Genomic DNA, 16,503 nt, shown 5'->3' on the forward strand with positions numbered 1-16,503 from the left:
CATACTGATCATCCTGTCTTTCCCCAATCTCTATATCCCTGTTTCCTGCCTAAGGAAATCCTATTGGTTCATCTTGGCCCATCTGTGATAATTTAGTGCTCACAGCATAACCTTAGAATTATTTGCTTACTAATCTGTCCCTCTCACCAGGGATCAGAATGTGTCTTAGTCATCGCTGTATTCCCAGCAGCTAGTAATGATACACCTCATTTATTTGTACTCATTTGGATCAATCAGGCAACTTAAAAACATTCATGCACAACAGGATAAAAAGGAAAAAAATAAGAGTAGCAAAGAGACTTTAAGGAAAAGTTATTACTCAAATAATGTGGCCATAAAATCGTGCAAAATCACTGAAGTTGAGCTTTGTGGTTATCACACTAGAGAAGAAAACCTGATGGGTTTCTAGAATAAGCATTAATCTGTTAAAAACTGCCCTGTTTCTTAGGTCTTCAACCCGCAGTTCCTGGTGCTAAGGGGTAGAGAACAGCCTTCCGTGGGGACTCGTGAAAGATTTCCTGTGTCTCAGAATGAACACGAGGCCACCACGCAAGAAACGTTTGCTGAGTATAAACATTGCCCACAACTATTTTGAATGAAGTGAAGCCTTTCTATTTTGCAAGATCTTTCTAAACCAGCCCTACCCAACCCAGGCTAGGGGAGTAGCCTCTAGTCCAGCCCAGTTCACAAAACCTTTTCTGAGCATCTGCAATGTTTCAGATTCCACGCTGGTTCCAGGCATCCAAGAATAATCATCCATAGTCCCCACTCCCCGTCCTACACTCCTCGTTCCCACTCAGCATGAGGCAGGCGAGTCTCCCCAAGCTGACCACACCCAGTGCTCAGCCCCCATTTTCTTGGGTTTGTCTGATATGGGAAGCCCTCACTGCTAACTTTGCTTTTACAGCCACACCTTCTCTTTCAGGCCTATTCAGTAAGTTGCACAGAGCTTTCACCAACTATTCCCAACCCACCTGATACTCACTATTCCTAACCTGCAAAGCCCTGCAGAATGCGGCACACAATTTGGAAGTCTGGTGTGTTGTTTGAATCAGTTTGCTGAACCAGCCATGTCTCCCAAAGCAGAGTGTTAAGGTCTGAGAGATAAGCACAGACCTGGGACTTCTGGTCTACCAGCTGGGCCCAGCACCACGTGGGCCTGAAGCAGACACTCAGCCACGGCTCCTGAGGCCCAGATGGAGCTGAGATCAGGTGGGGAACGTGAGCTGAACAGGCTAACAGCCTGCAAAAGACCCCTCTCAACTCGGAAACAGCCCTCTCCCACCATCATTATTTTCTGGTGAAATCATTAAGTGAGATTCTGTAATATTGGAAAATGTAAGCCCTAATTGTTGGTTCCCACATCTGTCTTCTATTATTCTTTAGAATGATCAAGTTTGAAAAAAAAAAAAAAAGAAAGAAAGAAACACTGAATTTGGGGAAAGAGGATGTGGCTCACGGCCCAGGCCTGTGACCCAGGTTAGCACTGTGCTATCAAATACAGTAGCCACTAACTACATGTAGCTGTTTAAACTGAAGTTTAAATTCAATAAAATTAAAAATACAGTTCCTGAGTCACACTAGTCTCACCTCATAAGCTCAAGAGCCGCGACAGGCTAGTTGTTACCACACCAGACAGCACACACGTGCAGTGTTTCCATCACTGCAAGCATCCTATTGAACAGGTCAGAGTCATCTTTGATAATTCATTTAACTTCTATGGGACTGTTTCCTCTTGTGTTCAAAGGGAACACCTGCCTCACTGGCTGCTGTAAGATTTAAATGAGGTGCCAAATGCCAACATCCTTAATAATTTTAGTAGTTACAGTTTGACTAAACCTGCATATACAGTTATATACACAGGTATAGTTTAATGAAGGTAGCAATCATTAACAGTAGTGGCTGCCAAAGGAGTTACTATCAAGAATACAGAAATTCTACGTCAGGCCATGTGAATAGAAGGATGCAGTCCAGGACGACAGGGCAAACACACTCTGGTCAGACCATCTCATAAGGCTGCATTCGAGGAGGAATAAAGATAAACTGAAGCATGTCCAGAAGAGTCCGGAAAACGGTGAGTGGAGGGAGCCCAGAACTTCTCGGCCGGGGACAAGAAGACTCAGTAAAAATGGGGACAGAACGAATCTTGAAACAGACAAAGGATCATCCTATGGAGGGAGCCCAGATCTTGGGCAGCTGCACAGACAACCAAAAGGTGTGCTTAAGTCAGTGCAAGGAAAATATTCACTAGTCAGGGTTGTCCAGCAATGGGAAGGCTGCCTTCTGGAGAGGAGAGCTCGTGATCACAGAAAGTGCTCAAACGCAGCGGTTCTCAAATTTGAGTCACCTGGGGAGTTGGAGAAAATTCAGATGTTGAGCCCACACCTCTAGGGATTCTTGTAGGTGGAGGGTGGAGGGTGGAGCCCACCAACAAGCACCCAGGTGCTGGCCGTGATGAGACCGCTCTTTGCGGGGCGCTGCGCTAAAGCAAGCTGGCCGAACCCATCAGCGATGCAGAGAAGGGGCTCTGGACACCAAGCGGGAGCCGGGCCCTGCAGCTTTCTAAACCCACTCTAGCGGACCCCCAGTGGGTCCAGGGCATTCCAGACTGCGTGAGTGCCCAGCCTGGGACACAGCAAAAGCCACAAAGCCCACGGTCTCCCGCCAGGCAGGCCCCTGTGTCACCATCTCGGGCGAATCACTTCCTGGCAGTTGAACTCTTTACACGAATGGAAAGAAGGCAGCGTCCTCACGCAGCACCAGGTGCTCCGAGGAGAAAGGCCTGCTCTCCGACTGTGGGTTCAAAACTAAAGCACATCAGAGCAGCCACCTAGGCCGCAGAGCAGGGTGCACTGGGAGGGCGGCGGCGGCATGCAGCATTCAGCTTCAGTACTGTGACCAGCAAGGAGACTAAGAAGAGGGACATTCTCGTCCAGGCCCTCATCTCCAGGGCCACTGCCACGTGGCCATACAAAGCACGGCCAGAGCCGGCCACCCTGCTCACCAAAACCAGACACCGCACACTAAGACTTCTGCCTGAATTTTTGCAGTAGCTTCATTTATCATGGCCAACCCTGAAAACAACCCGAAAAAAAACAACTGTAAACGAGTAAACCAATTGTGGTTGATCCCCAGAGCAGTGGACCAGTCAACAACAAAGAGAAACAAAGAACCGATGTGCCCAGCGGGGGTGAGTCCCAAAGCCTTACGCCGGGAAAGCAGAGCCAGGCACAGAAGACACCATGTTATACGGTCTCACTAATATGAGACTTTAAGGAAGACAAATCTAATCTATAGTGACGGGAAACACATCAAACCCGGGGCGGGGTCGGGGGCTGACAGGAAAGGGACTCAAAGAAATCTCTAGGAGTGATGGAATGTTCTAGATCTTGACTGTCTTTGTGGTTACATGGGTGTTTGCACTTGACTGCTCACTCAAGAGTGTGTACATATTATTGACTGCAAGGAGTTAGTTCTTTAAAAACAAAAGCAAATGGGCATTTTCTGTTTCATTGGGTTCGTTCTATTTGATGATGCGCTTAGAACTGGTGTCACTGGTTGCGTCTGGGAGGAAGCAGGCAGCCGGGGACAGGCGTGGGGCAGAGACCTCCGGACTGATTTCCTCTTTATACTTTTAAACTTTTGAACCGTGACTCGGTATCAGCCATTTGTTTTAAATAAATAAAATTCAAAATTAAGAAAAACAATTTCAAACATGTCCCTTATTGGTAAAAGGAGAGAGACCCAGCCCTAAGACTACAAGACTGTTGCCCACATCTACTCCAGGCTGTGGAAACCCTGCTTCTTGAGAAAGGCGCTCCATGGTCTATATTTTATCAAACTCCTCTGGGCTCTAAGTGAACACCGTTTTTTAAAGTATTATTATTTTAGTATTTTTCATAAAATATATCCAAGAATGTACACACATGCATAGTTTTTAAATAATTATAACTTGAACACCACATAACCACCACCACCCAAGTCAAAAAACAGAACACTGAACACCAGAACCTTCCACGTGCCCTCTGTGATCTTCTCACTCTTCACAGAGATAACCACTCTTTTTCTTTTTTTTTAAACTGGGGCTCAATATTCATTTATAACTTTTCTTTAATCTTTTTTCTGTATACATATATATTTTTTATTGAAGTATAGTCAGTTTACAATGTTGTGTCAAAGGATAACCACTCTCTTGATTTTACAGATAAGAGTGTCTTTCTTATCTCCTGTCTACAAATCCCTAATTAATACTGTTTAGTTTTGTACATTTAAAAACTTTCAAAAATCCAAATCATTCCGCATATGTTATTATGTGCTTTCTCTGCCCCAAATCACATTTGTAAAATTCATCTGTGCTATTGCGTACAACTGTAGTTTAGTTGCATTGTTATATGTTATTTTATGATGGGGAACAAATGTACCACAATTTACTTGCCTAATAAAATATTCATGGATGTTTTTACAAAACATTTTTGGGTCCCACTGCCTATAGATAAAACAGGTCCAAATACAAAGCATGACATTCGAGGCAACCACTGCCCCCAGATGTCCTCCAGAACACCCACCACTCTCAACTCCCCGACTTCCTGCCACCAACTCACGCGGCATTGCATCAGTTAAATACATTGGATGAAATATGAAGTACAATTTCCTTAGGACTAGAATGCTGCTGACCATATGCTAGATCTACCCGGATCATTCCTGTCCATCAAATCTGATTCAAATGTGATCTCCCCATGAAGACCCCACAGTCTCTTCAATCCACGATGCCACCCCTCCCCCCAAACTGCAGCAAAACAAATGATTTTTTCTCTGACTTCTATCACACTTGCTCCATTCAGCCTCGAGTTATACCCATTTGTCACAGCCATGTCTCAGGTTTTGCCCTTTCAGTGCACAGCACTAAAATCTTGCAGGTAATGGGCAGGTAATAAATGTTAGAGCTTTTGAACTCAAACTCAAAATCCTGAAAACATCTGCTGGTACCAGGTACTAAATCAAGCAAAAATGGGCATTTGAAAAGTTAATTTCCACAAAAATGAAATAACATCAAGGAAAGTGCAAACGTCGTCACTACTGCTTACAAGATTTGGGCTCCTCGTGTTTCTAACATTGATCTTTTTGTTTTTCTCATAAACATTACAGAGCTTAAGAGTTCCTGGGACACAAAATGTTAAGAGTGTCACATAATTTAAGATCGCTTGATAAGAAGTACCCTATTTAGAGAAAAAAGTCCTTGAAAAGCATTTTAACCTCAGAAGCAACAACAGGGAGAAACTACAACATTTTAGTGAAATTAATAAATAGGTCAGAAATCCCAATTAACAAGTACTTCAAATTTAAAAAGCAGGACTATTATCTTTCTGTCAAAGAAAATACATGCATGGAATGTAGATCCTCCAAACAAGAGAAGAAATAAAACAGATTGGATTGAATGCCTGGCCATTGTTTGCCTCCCCATCAGACTTATTTACAAAAATGGATGGAAGACATCACTCCCAAATAATATCAAATATGCCTTTCGATTATTTTATGTAAAAATCTTCCTTTTCAAAAGATGTTGTTAAGAATACATCATACAAAAAATGCTTGCAACTCATATTACAGAAATGAGGCTAAAGTTAATATGAAAAGAGCTCCTACATATCAATAGGAAAAAGTCCAATGGCTCAACTAAAAATACGGACCCAAATTGTTTGTAAACTGACAATGCAAAGAAAAGATAATTATAATGGCTCTTGAACATAAGGAAAAATGCTCAATCTCAGAGAAATGCAAATTAAAACCGTACTGTGATACCTTTTTCACCTGTCAGATTTGCAAATTAAAAAGTTTGATAAAGATGCTGTTGGCAAGGATATACAGAGAAACAGGCAGAGACTTAGAAGTGCACATCCTCTCTGACCCAACAATTCCACTTCTGGGAATTCATCCTACAGAACGCTTGTTCATATGTAGAATAATGCACGTTCTGGCCATTAGCTATAACACTGTAACAGCCAAAGTTGGGAAACAAACATAGTCCATCAGTAGAAGACAGGTTAATTGGTGACATCCATACAATGGAATTCTATGCAGCTGAAAAAGAATAAGGAAGTGCTCCCCAAACTACACTACGAAGAAAAACAATCCTTAGAGTATTCCACAATTTGCACAGAATAGTGTGTATTTGCGGAAATATGTACTATCTGGAAAGATACACAAGAGACTGGTAACACTGGTTGCTTTCTGGGAGGAAACTGAGACAGGCCTGGGAAAGAGATTTACAAAGTGTTTATTCTTCTGTACCTTTAAACGTTTGAACTGTGAGGCTGCTATTTTTAATAAGTAAAATTTAAAATTAAGAGAATTTTAAGAACATGTCCCTCACTGGTAAATGAGGGAGACCAAGCCCTAAGACTATTGGACTGTTGCCCCATCTAACATCATATACTGTACCCTCCTTGCTTGAGTGCTCGCTGTAACTTCCTAATAGGTTAGAGAAATATGGAATAAACTCTAGAAACACTGATAGCTAAGATTCCCGAAGTAAAGTTAATTCATATTCAGGGGCCCTGATAAGAAACAGCCCATTTCAAGAGAAGACCAAGACTAGCACAGATCTGCAGAAAAACCTCCAGGTTAAAGGAGCTGACCTAGAAAGCAGCAGGCTGTGGATGTGTCGTCAGGTTCTTTCCTAACTTTAAGGCTAAGAAATCTATGTCCTGTTAACAAGGCCTCCGTTGCTGAAGCTCTGCTTATTCGGCTGTGTGTGCGTGTCATGCTTGTTAGGAGGACACAGTTGCAAACAAAGAAGGCTTTGCTCCACCCTCCATCAGGCTGGTAACAGATGACAGGGCACACAGCCTTCCATGAAGGCGCCAGACACTTTCTCTGACTTTAGGGGTGAAGGGAGCTTTTCGAAGAGAAAAATTTGTGGATCAGGGACTTTTCAGAGAATGTCCCTGTGTATTCTCTCTGCTCTTCACCTAAAAAGATGACTGGTTTCCACACTGTACACACCTTGGGGGCGGGGTGATGGACAGAATCCACCTGTTTGCCTCCTGTTTTCTCATCAGGGAGTAATGACAGTAAACCCAACCCTCCAGGGAATGGAAAAACAAATCGTTCATTGCCCATCTCAGGTCGCTGATGGAGAAGGCTCAGTCTCCAGCGTGTACCTAAGCTGGTCCAGATATGCCGGCTCTGGTTGCAAGAACGCATACAAGTTCAAGTGTATTTGGTCCCGCTGATTTTGGGTGAGCGGGTCAAGACCTGAATGTTTCAGAAAGCAAAGGCCAAGTGCACTCTGGGCACACCTGTCGGCCCAGGTGCAGGCCAGTCAGCCGGTCACCTAGCCTTAGAGACGAGATACACACACACAGGATGACAAATGTTTACAGAGAAGTGCATCTGGAGGAAAGTTGAAGTGTGTGTCTACCTGTTTGAGAAAGGTGGCCGAGAAAGAGGGCCAGGGCTGAGACCTTCCTCCGCAGGGTCCGGCGTGCATCCCCCGGGCCGCCCCGGCACCCCCTCTGCCCGCCCCCGGGCGCCCCAAGGTCACCTGCCCTCCCCCCGGGCATCCCCACCCACCCCGAGCTCTCACCAGAACAGCATGTTGGCCCCGACGAAGGCGAGCAGGCTGCGCAGCGGCCTCTTCCAGCTCAGGAGCTCGTCGGCGCGGCAGCCCAGCCACAGCACGGGCTCCCCCAGCAGCCAGGTCACCGCGGCGGCCACCCCGCCGGCGGCCTCGTCCACCTGCCGGCCTGCACCCGCCGCCGCCGCCGCCGCCGCCGCCGCGCCTTCCTCCTGCGCTTCCTGCAGCTGCTCCTCAGAGGGAGCCCCGGGCGGCGGCGGCGCCTGCTCCGCGGCTGCGGCAGCCGGGCATCCCTGCTCGGCGTGCTCCGGGGGCGCCGGGCTCGCCATCTTCAGCGGCGCTGGCGGGCGGGGACGGGCGCGGGGACGGGCACAGGCACGCGCGCGGGCGCGCCTGGGTGTCGGCGGCGAGAGGGCGGCGGGTCCCTGCGCGGGGCGCGCGGCGCGGGGCGCGGGCAGCCGGGTGCCTTGTGACGTCAGCCCCCGCCGCGGCGGGGCGCCTCCCGGGGGAAGTGGGTGCGGCCAGGTTCGCGCCCGGCGGGGCGGGGCGGGGAGGGGCGGGGAGGGGCGGGCGGCCTCCCCCCCGCCGGAGAGCGGTGGCCTCGCCCGGGACCGGGGGATGCCTGACCCCCTTTCCCCTTACAGCTGCGGGGGGCGGCGCAGTAGAGGACCGCCGCCCGCCGGCCCGGTCGCTCATCTTAAAGGGCAGAAGCACTTGGACATCCTCGCCTCTCGAGCCAGGGCCACTGATCGCCCATCCTGCGGCCTGAAAGGGCGCGGCGGGGCGCCCCTTACTGGCGGCGCGTTTCAGGCCCCGGCGACACCCCCTAGGCCCCAGGCCCTTGCAGGGACAGTCTGCACACCCACCGAAGAGGTCTTCAGTGCTCTGGGAATAATAGCGTGATGATACAATGGTTGGACTGAGAAAGGAAGACAAAAACATTTGGGGTCAATGCAGGAGCGTCTAGCTCTCTCGTTTTACACGTCAGGAAACGCCAGGCCGCAGCGAGGGGGGGCAGGCGCTTCCTCTTGCCAAGGCGTCTGGCCCCCAAGTGCGCGCTGGTCTCCCCGCAAGGGAGCGGGGAGCGGAGAAGCAGAACCCCTGCGTGTCACGCAGGTTTGACCAGCCTTGACTGCAAACACTTCAGAGTCACTGTGGTCTCCGTGTCACAGTGGGCTTCAGGACAGGGTCAGGCGCTGTGAGGTGGGGTGACGGGAAATCCTGGGACCTGCCACACGGCTTCACTGGCCCAGGTGCTTCTGGGTGAGGGGGTGGGTCGGTGGAGAAGAGGGGCCAAAGCTATGCTCACTTTTCACTATTTGCATTTTTTTTGTATATATATATTTTCTACTGAAGTATAGTCAGCTTACAGTGTTGTGTCAATTTTCTGGTCACTATTTGCATTTTTAAAAATATTATATTCTTTAATCCCCATTCTTACTTTTTTCTAGAATAAAATGCCCCCCCCTTTTTTTTCCCCTAGACTAAAATGTCCTTTCCCCTATCCAGAGCCTTCTACCTGTGATGAATCAGAGCATCTTGTATCCTCTTGGAGTTCACTAGGGCCAACCAACCTCCTTTTACTAGGTGGATGGGGCTCATTCCCAGAGCAATTAAAGCCAGTTACTTCCAGGGAGCCTCTGGACAATGTTCTCTAATGTTCAGCTGGGTGGTCCTTATATATGGTTATACCTTGGGGAACATATACATAGAAATTCATTGATTTGTACCTTGCAGGTGTGTGCACTTTACATGTGTTATACCTCAAGAGAGGATATTCCTGTTCCACTCAAAGGTTGCTTGAGCACCTACTGTGTGCCCCACACATTGCTAAGCTCTGTGGGTGTGGCTTCCACCCACAGGATGCTCACAGTTCAGGGAGGGACCAGTGGTGGCTGTGATAACTACTGGGACGGAAACAGTCACTCAGAGCTAAGCTTCCTTACTTAAATCCTGCAAAATTAGGGGCGGAGTGAGGAAGTCAGGTTTCAGGGGTTTGAGGGAGTAGATGGCATCTGCACGAATTGTAAGGAGGAGGGAAGTTAAAAGGGGGTTGGGAAGAGGAGGCAATCATTTCTGTCAGGAGGGAGATGACCACAAGGGAGCGAAGTCGTGGACTTGCAGGTGGAGGGGCACGGTATATATATTTGCAGCACATCACCCAGGCCTCGACTGATCCTCTAGTGGCAGGAAGTTTGGTGTTTGACCTGCAGGCAATGCAGATTCTCCCATGTCTGACTTGTTTTTGAGGAGAATCATAACAGCCCGCCACAGTGGCCAGGGAGGCAATGAAAAACCATGTGGGAAAAATGCAGGTAGTTTTCCCACAAAAGAAACACTCTTTCCCCAGGTATTCTCCCACCTTGGCCCCAGTGCAGGAGCTTCTGAAAGATAAATGATGCTTTATTGCATAATCTGGCCTTTGTTTAGCACTGGATACAGCCCAAGGGGTGTGATATTCTGAGACTGGTCATTGGACTCCACAGCTGGAGGGAAGAGTTGCAGGGCAGAGGCCATGAGGACCCTGATCACCACATTGTCCAAACCAGCATGGCTGTGCTTCCAGAAATGTGCAAGATCCTGCACGGTCCTCCTTCCCCCCAGTTCTGATTATTGTTGTCAGGATCTGTTGAAACAGCAAAAGCTGCTGACAACCAGGACACAGAAAAGCTGAATTTCAGTTGCTATGTGTGGTTCACAGTACTTATTATCTCCATTTAATGACAAAGCTCCCCACTCACAGCTCTGTGAAATCTTCCTTTCTCTCTCAAAGTTACTATGGGAAAAAAATGATACACAAGACTGTTTTGCACAAAAAGCTTGACTAATTGCTCTAGTCGGTCTTTTTCACCTCTGATCTCTAATAATTACTAACAAATAATGTCACAGGAGTAGACGCTGGCCTAGACACATACATGGGAGCTACTGGGCGATTTTTCTTTAATTATCTCTGTGGTTCATGAATAATGTATACAGTGCTAAGGCTGTATGAAAATAATGCTAAGCAAGCTGAAGAGAAACCTTGTCCCCTGGTTTTCAACAACATGTCACATTTAAAACTCCCGTGGATAATCTTACCGGTTAAGATTCTCTTCTGAACTTTGCATCTCCATATCTTGGGAACAGAGTGCTTAACACTAATGAGCTAGATGATTTGAAAATACTGATCTGAGGAACACAAGAAAACTGGAAATGTGTCAGAGGACAAAAAGAGAAAGGGAAAGAGAAAACAGTTGTCCCCGCTGAATCTAAGTGACAGATTAGAAAAATCCCAGCCAAAGAAAGCCAAAATACACAGAGGGACTCTTAAAAGAGGCCACGCACCTTTCTCTTCTGAAAGTAGCTAGAAAGCTTGTAATAGGAGAGAAAAACAATGAATAATTAAGCCCTACTCCAGGAGGTCACATGGGCGACACTAAGCTAAGCCTTAGAATGAGAGGGAAATGCCTATTTTTTCCCCTAAAATGTCTCATGTTAGACTCCTCCAGGAGGTCCTGAAGGGAAGAAGCACCGTCCACGTTGTATTGTACTCGTCCTGCAGATAATCATTGTGAAAGCTCTTCCGTCCTCCTACCTTATTATACCTTCTAGTCTGTGTTCTTATCTTTTCCGAATTTTTTGGTCACTGAGCCAAGATTGCCTAGAGAGTTCACTCTAAGCGGAGAGAAATAGGACCGTCCCACCACAACAGCAGTGACAGAAGACGTGGAGAGGAAGATGCTGGCCAGTGCCCGAGGCCCAGCTCACAGAAGGAACTGGCTGTTTCTGTTTGGGGCTGACTGTTTGTTGTGCTTATAAGAATTGGAATATCCGAACCAGAATAGTCTGTGTTTCCCAAGCCTCCTGTAAGGGAGGTGCCTACTAGAGATGAACACCCAGGTGGTGGTCAGCCACCCACAGGTTTAGGTATCAGTCTGTTAAGAATACATAAAAGAGCTTTTTTAAATCTTCAGGATGGTTCAGAGAACGGAGGTCACACCACAACAAGAGTATATCCTACCTACAGCCACACACATCAACACACACACACACACACACACACACACACACACACACACACACACACACGTCATCAGCAAGGATGATTTCAGGACATCAACTGCCAACGCCTTCCCACCGGGCTAGCAGCTACACTGCACTCAGCGGACTAGCCACCGTTCTGGTCCTGTCAGGGGAGGTCACCGAGAGGACGTGACCTCAGATTGACCTTCAGGCTGGACCAGGCAATCGGAGGATCCCTGCCCTGCCCCCTCCCCTGTCCTTGGAATGTATCTTCCGCCCACCGTTCCCACAGTGGGAAGCTGTTCCAAAGGACACAGCCGTGAGAGAGCTGTGTGTGGATGAGACCACTGGGATGGACTATGTGACTGAACCCCGCTACCGTCTCCATATAAACTCTTTTAAGAGTCTGGCGGGCGGGCTCAGGAATCTCCTGCCTCCTCCGATGTGCCCCTGAGGAGCCTGAGCTTTGGGGCCCAAGGTGGCTTTCAGCAGGAGAGTGAAGCGGCCTGGTTTGTGTTTCAGAAAGTGCCCCTGGGTAATGGATTGCACAGAGTCTGGCAGAGACCCTGGAAGAGACGTTTTCCTTGACATTCACTAAGACCGGGGAGAGGAGGAGGAGCAGGCTCGAGACATCTTTGGAAATGCCAGTTAGGCAGGTGGGCACCGGGGTCTGCAGCTCAGACAGCAGCAAGGTTCCTGGACCAGAGCCGGATCCAGGCGGAGGAAGGGGCCTGTATGAGAACATGGCAGAGGACAAGGCCGAGTTGAGTTCAGAGGCACTGGCCAGATCATTTTGACTGCGTGGAGCAGAGAATGGGATGAGGCTTTTGGAGGAACAGATCAGACAGAGGGGAGTTTCGAGTATCACTTGCCAAGTTTAGACATAATTCTGTAAGCAATGGAGAATTCCTGAAATTTATCAGTTTCTCTTCTATTGTTGTTTGTTTATTCATTTGTTTTATACCAAGGAGGGGATAGACTCAAAATTCCAGTCTCCTGAGGTCCCAGGAATTCCAGCTGGACTTGCATCGTTGAAGCAGGACAGTGATGTGATCATCTCTAAATCCAGGTCTCCAAATCAGGCCTTCAGTCCCGAAGGGTATTCTCTAAGCTAAAGTAAGAATTGTGGGACGCAACGGAACCACCACGAGAGTTACATCCCTCAGACACTCCTTCATAGTCTGTATTTGGCTTGTCACCTGTTACTAATTTTAGTTCATTAGGAATTAGGCACAGAATCTGGTGATTTTTTAGGCTGGGAGGGTGGCCCCAGGCCCTGCTAAGAACATGCAGCCAGGCTGTGTCACAGGCGTCCTCTTAGACCCATGCATGAATGGCATGCTCATGGGGACCCTTAAGCTTTATAAGACTCAAGTGCCTTCTGAGCCATCAAAGCCATTTGGAAATCATAGTTAACACAGTTCCCTGTACAGCACATTTGCTTGTAGGCCAATCCATTGAAAACTGATGGCTCTCACTCCTGCCTCACCCCTGCCCTAACCCAGGTACCCCCCAAAATGGCTCTGAGAGCTTCCTCTGGGTGGTGAACAAGGGCCTGGCCGGGACTGAACGCCCTTCTCCTTTCTCCGAGCAGAAGATGCATTTGAACTCAGGGTCCCAGAGGCTCAGTGGCCTTCACTTCCAGCTGCCCAGTGGGCCTCAGACTCCCCAGGTGCAGCTGGATTTCCCAAACTCTCCCAGCTGCCGGGTCCAAAGTACCTACAGGCCATTTTCCCTCCCACTGATGAGGTTGCTCTTGCTCCTGCCCTCTGAGGAAGGGAGGGGGCAGAGTTGGAGGGTAAAGCCTCTTTCTCCAGGCATGTCCACCCCAGTGGGTTCCAGAGAGCACCCTGTCTCTGGCGACAGTCTTTATGAGTTAAGCTGGTTTCTTAACCTGTACTATGTGGGACTGTCTGATTCCTCTGAAGCCCTGTTGGGGAGGACAGGTGGAGATGACAAAGAGAACCTCCCAGAACAAGAAGTCGTGTTTACAACGGCCCTGTCAACCACAGTGACCCCCAAGGCAAGAAGCGCTGGAGTAAGTTTGCTTTCCGGTCTCTCCTCCCTTCTTCCTGCCTGGAGTAACCATATGGCAGATTTGCCCACGACAGGCCTGCTCTCTGCCTGCTGTCTGGCATGGTTATTAATAGCACTTCGCTTTCTTTCTCAAGGGTGTCCGGGTTTGGATGATAAATTATATATACTCCCCTCCCATCTCCAGTCTGTCAGCAACGGCTGAGAACCTTTCCCCTCAAATGCTCCCACGCCCATTTGTTCTCTGGTCTCAGGGCCACCTTCCCTGTCCAAGTGTCATCGGTTAGTGCGTGTCTGACTCGTAACCCTGTACCGCCTTCTCTTCCAATCCACACTGTATACGCCTCTAAAACACCGCTTTCTACGTGGAACACCCACTGAAACGCTTCCAGCGATGCCCAGTTACCTACAACCGCCAAACCAAAATCATCGTAAGCCACCTTTTAAAGTCCTGGTTCACCTTTTCCTTTATTTCTTTTTAGGCAGATGAGCTGCTGCCTAATCTGAACACTCGGCTGTAGTCAGATTAATGAGCTCTTCACGGAGTCCACACTCCAAGCAGACCCTCGCATGCATGCCTTTGCTCCCACGGTAAAAACTTTACCTGTCTTCTCAAACGCTGGCTCTCCTATCTGCTGCTCAGCCGACTCCTTCTCCATCAACCCTTCCTCAAGTGCAGGGAGCATGGCTTTCACAGCCATGAAGATCTGAATTTGATGGTAGATCCCAGTGTCCAGGCACTAACCACTGTGTTTCGTTGATCCTAAGACACACATGGGTTTTTTTTCCCCCAACATTTTAACATACCTGGGAATGAAATGTACCTTGAAATCTATGGCATCTTAAAGTCAATAGAATATAGTAGCTCTCTGGCTTTGTGTTATAACAGAGACTCTCTGAGACCTTGTTTCCTCACCTTTTAAAACAGGAATAATGTCTGAGTCTCAAGACTGCTGTGGGAATTCCTTGAGATAACTATACTCGAGACCCAGGGGGAAATACATCCATGGGAATCTGGGTTCTGTGCCCAGCCATTTTGTAATCACTGCCCAGGATGTCACGGAAAGACATCTACCATGTGGAAAATTTGTTGCAACAGATACCAAAGTTTGTGTACTAATAGAATTTCGCAGAATCCTCTGCACTGTGCAGAGTCAGAGAAACCAGTCTCACCCACAGGGGTAGCTTAACCATAGCGCTCCACTGAGAATTCTGTTTAGAGGAAATCAAGGGAACATTTCTCCAGGGGTGATGGGTCAAGCAGCTTTTAGTTGGAAACATGTCATCTGTGTGAAGAAAACTACAAAAGCAAATTTGTCCTCAATTTATTCCTAAGGAGAAAATCTTCAAAAGCTGATTTTATGTTAAAAAAAAATCCACAGGTAGGGAAGTATTGGATTCCAGGTGGATGTCTTGATATTGTTCATTTGGATAATTGCCCTCCCTTGTGAGAGGTCCTCTCCTTTCTGTATAAAAGTTTGCCCACAGCAAGAAGCCTGGCAGCCGGCCACCCTGGGACACTGGCAAAGGTACCTCTGTGTCCTTTGGCCGCCACATCAGGTGAGAAACCCAGCCTTCATGGAAGATCCCCAAACCCGGACCATCAAGGGTTGTGGTGCAGGATCTGAGTTGGAGCCGTCAGCAGGTATGAGGTCGTGATCTGATATTCCAGCTCTGCCCACAGAAAGAACCTGAATCAATGATACCCCAGGCAGTGAGCTCACTTAGGGACCAGGTGTTGGTTTCTAACTTTCCTACCAAAGAGAACCAGGGCCTCTAAGAGAACTGGCTGGTACTAGGTCTGAGTTAGGAACGTGTTATGTACCAGAAAGCAAAGACATGTTCAAAGGCAATTTAATGGTTCATATAAAAAGGACAGAGAAGGGATCCCAGCGACCAAATCTGGGAAACTTTGAGGCTGAAAAAGAATAATCCTGGCAAATGATGATAACATATTGAATTTTTAAAAAATCATGACTTGGGGGAGGATATAGCTCAAGTGGTAGAGCACATGCTTAGCATATACAAGGTCCTGGGTTCAATTCCCAGCACCTCTTCTAAAAATAAAACAAATAAGTAAACCTAATTACCCCCCCCAAAAAAAACCCCAAACAAAACAGAACAGAAACAATCATGACTCCATAATGATTCAAAAGAGAGAGAGGAAATGCTCTGCTTTACAAAAGATGATAAGCAAATACGTGTAGACTATAGATTTAGAAAAGCACCCTTTAGTTAACTCTCAATGGAATAGTCCATTCAGGCAATGATCATCAATCAGTAATACAAACCACTCAGTAAAAAAGAGAGTGTATACACAATCTCAACAAAGGTGAGATTTTTTTTTAACCACAAAGGTGAAAGTGTGTCTTTGCACAGGAGAGGTCTGCCAGCCTCCACCTTATCTGCACCTCATCATACTCGGTAGCGCCCGTGATGAGACAATCTGACCTTAGGAGCCCAGGATCTCCTGCTGTGGGAGGGACACAACAAACTTGCGGGAAATACTTGGTCTGAGTCACAGTCCGATAAAACAGTCAGAGGAATCTGGAATATAAGACTTTTGCAGGTCAACTGGCTTGGATCTTCAAACTGATACCAAGAACAGAGGAAGAGCTGGAGGAGAATAGAGATAAAACAGCCAAGTCAGTGTGTGAGACTTGATTGGATTCTGGGTCAAAAAAATAGCTACCAAGGACATTCGGAGGGAAGAGTAGGGAAATTTGAGTCCACACTGTATACTAGATAGTTTTATTGAATTAGTTGTGCTTTTCTCAGGTGTGATAATGGTGTTGTGGTTGTGAAAGAGAATATCTTCCTTCTAAGTGGTGCAGATGCAACACCTAGGGAGGGGAAATGCCGGGACGGCAGCCGTCTGCTTTCAGCCAAAA

At 47.5% G+C, this 16,503-nt stretch overlaps 1 protein-coding gene across 1 annotated transcript in view; it reads right to left on the reverse strand.

The window, feature by feature from the left end:
• RETREG1 (reticulophagy regulator 1) overlaps positions 1–7,992 on the reverse strand; it is a 121,657-nt gene extending 113,665 nt beyond the window's left edge. The window contains exon 1 of the mRNA XM_045518299.2: positions 7,586–7,992. Within this exon, the coding sequence (XP_045374255.2) occupies positions 7,586–7,905 (320 nt within the window). The 5' untranslated portion in view covers positions 7,906–7,992. The remainder of the gene's footprint in view (positions 1–7,585) is intronic.
• Between the last annotated feature and the right edge of the window lie 8,511 nt (positions 7,993–16,503).

This window comes from Camelus bactrianus, chromosome 3, assembly GCF_048773025.1.
Source record: "Camelus bactrianus isolate YW-2024 breed Bactrian camel chromosome 3, ASM4877302v1, whole genome shotgun sequence".
In the NCBI taxonomy this organism is placed as follows: Eukaryota; Metazoa; Chordata; class Mammalia; order Artiodactyla; family Camelidae; genus Camelus; species Camelus bactrianus.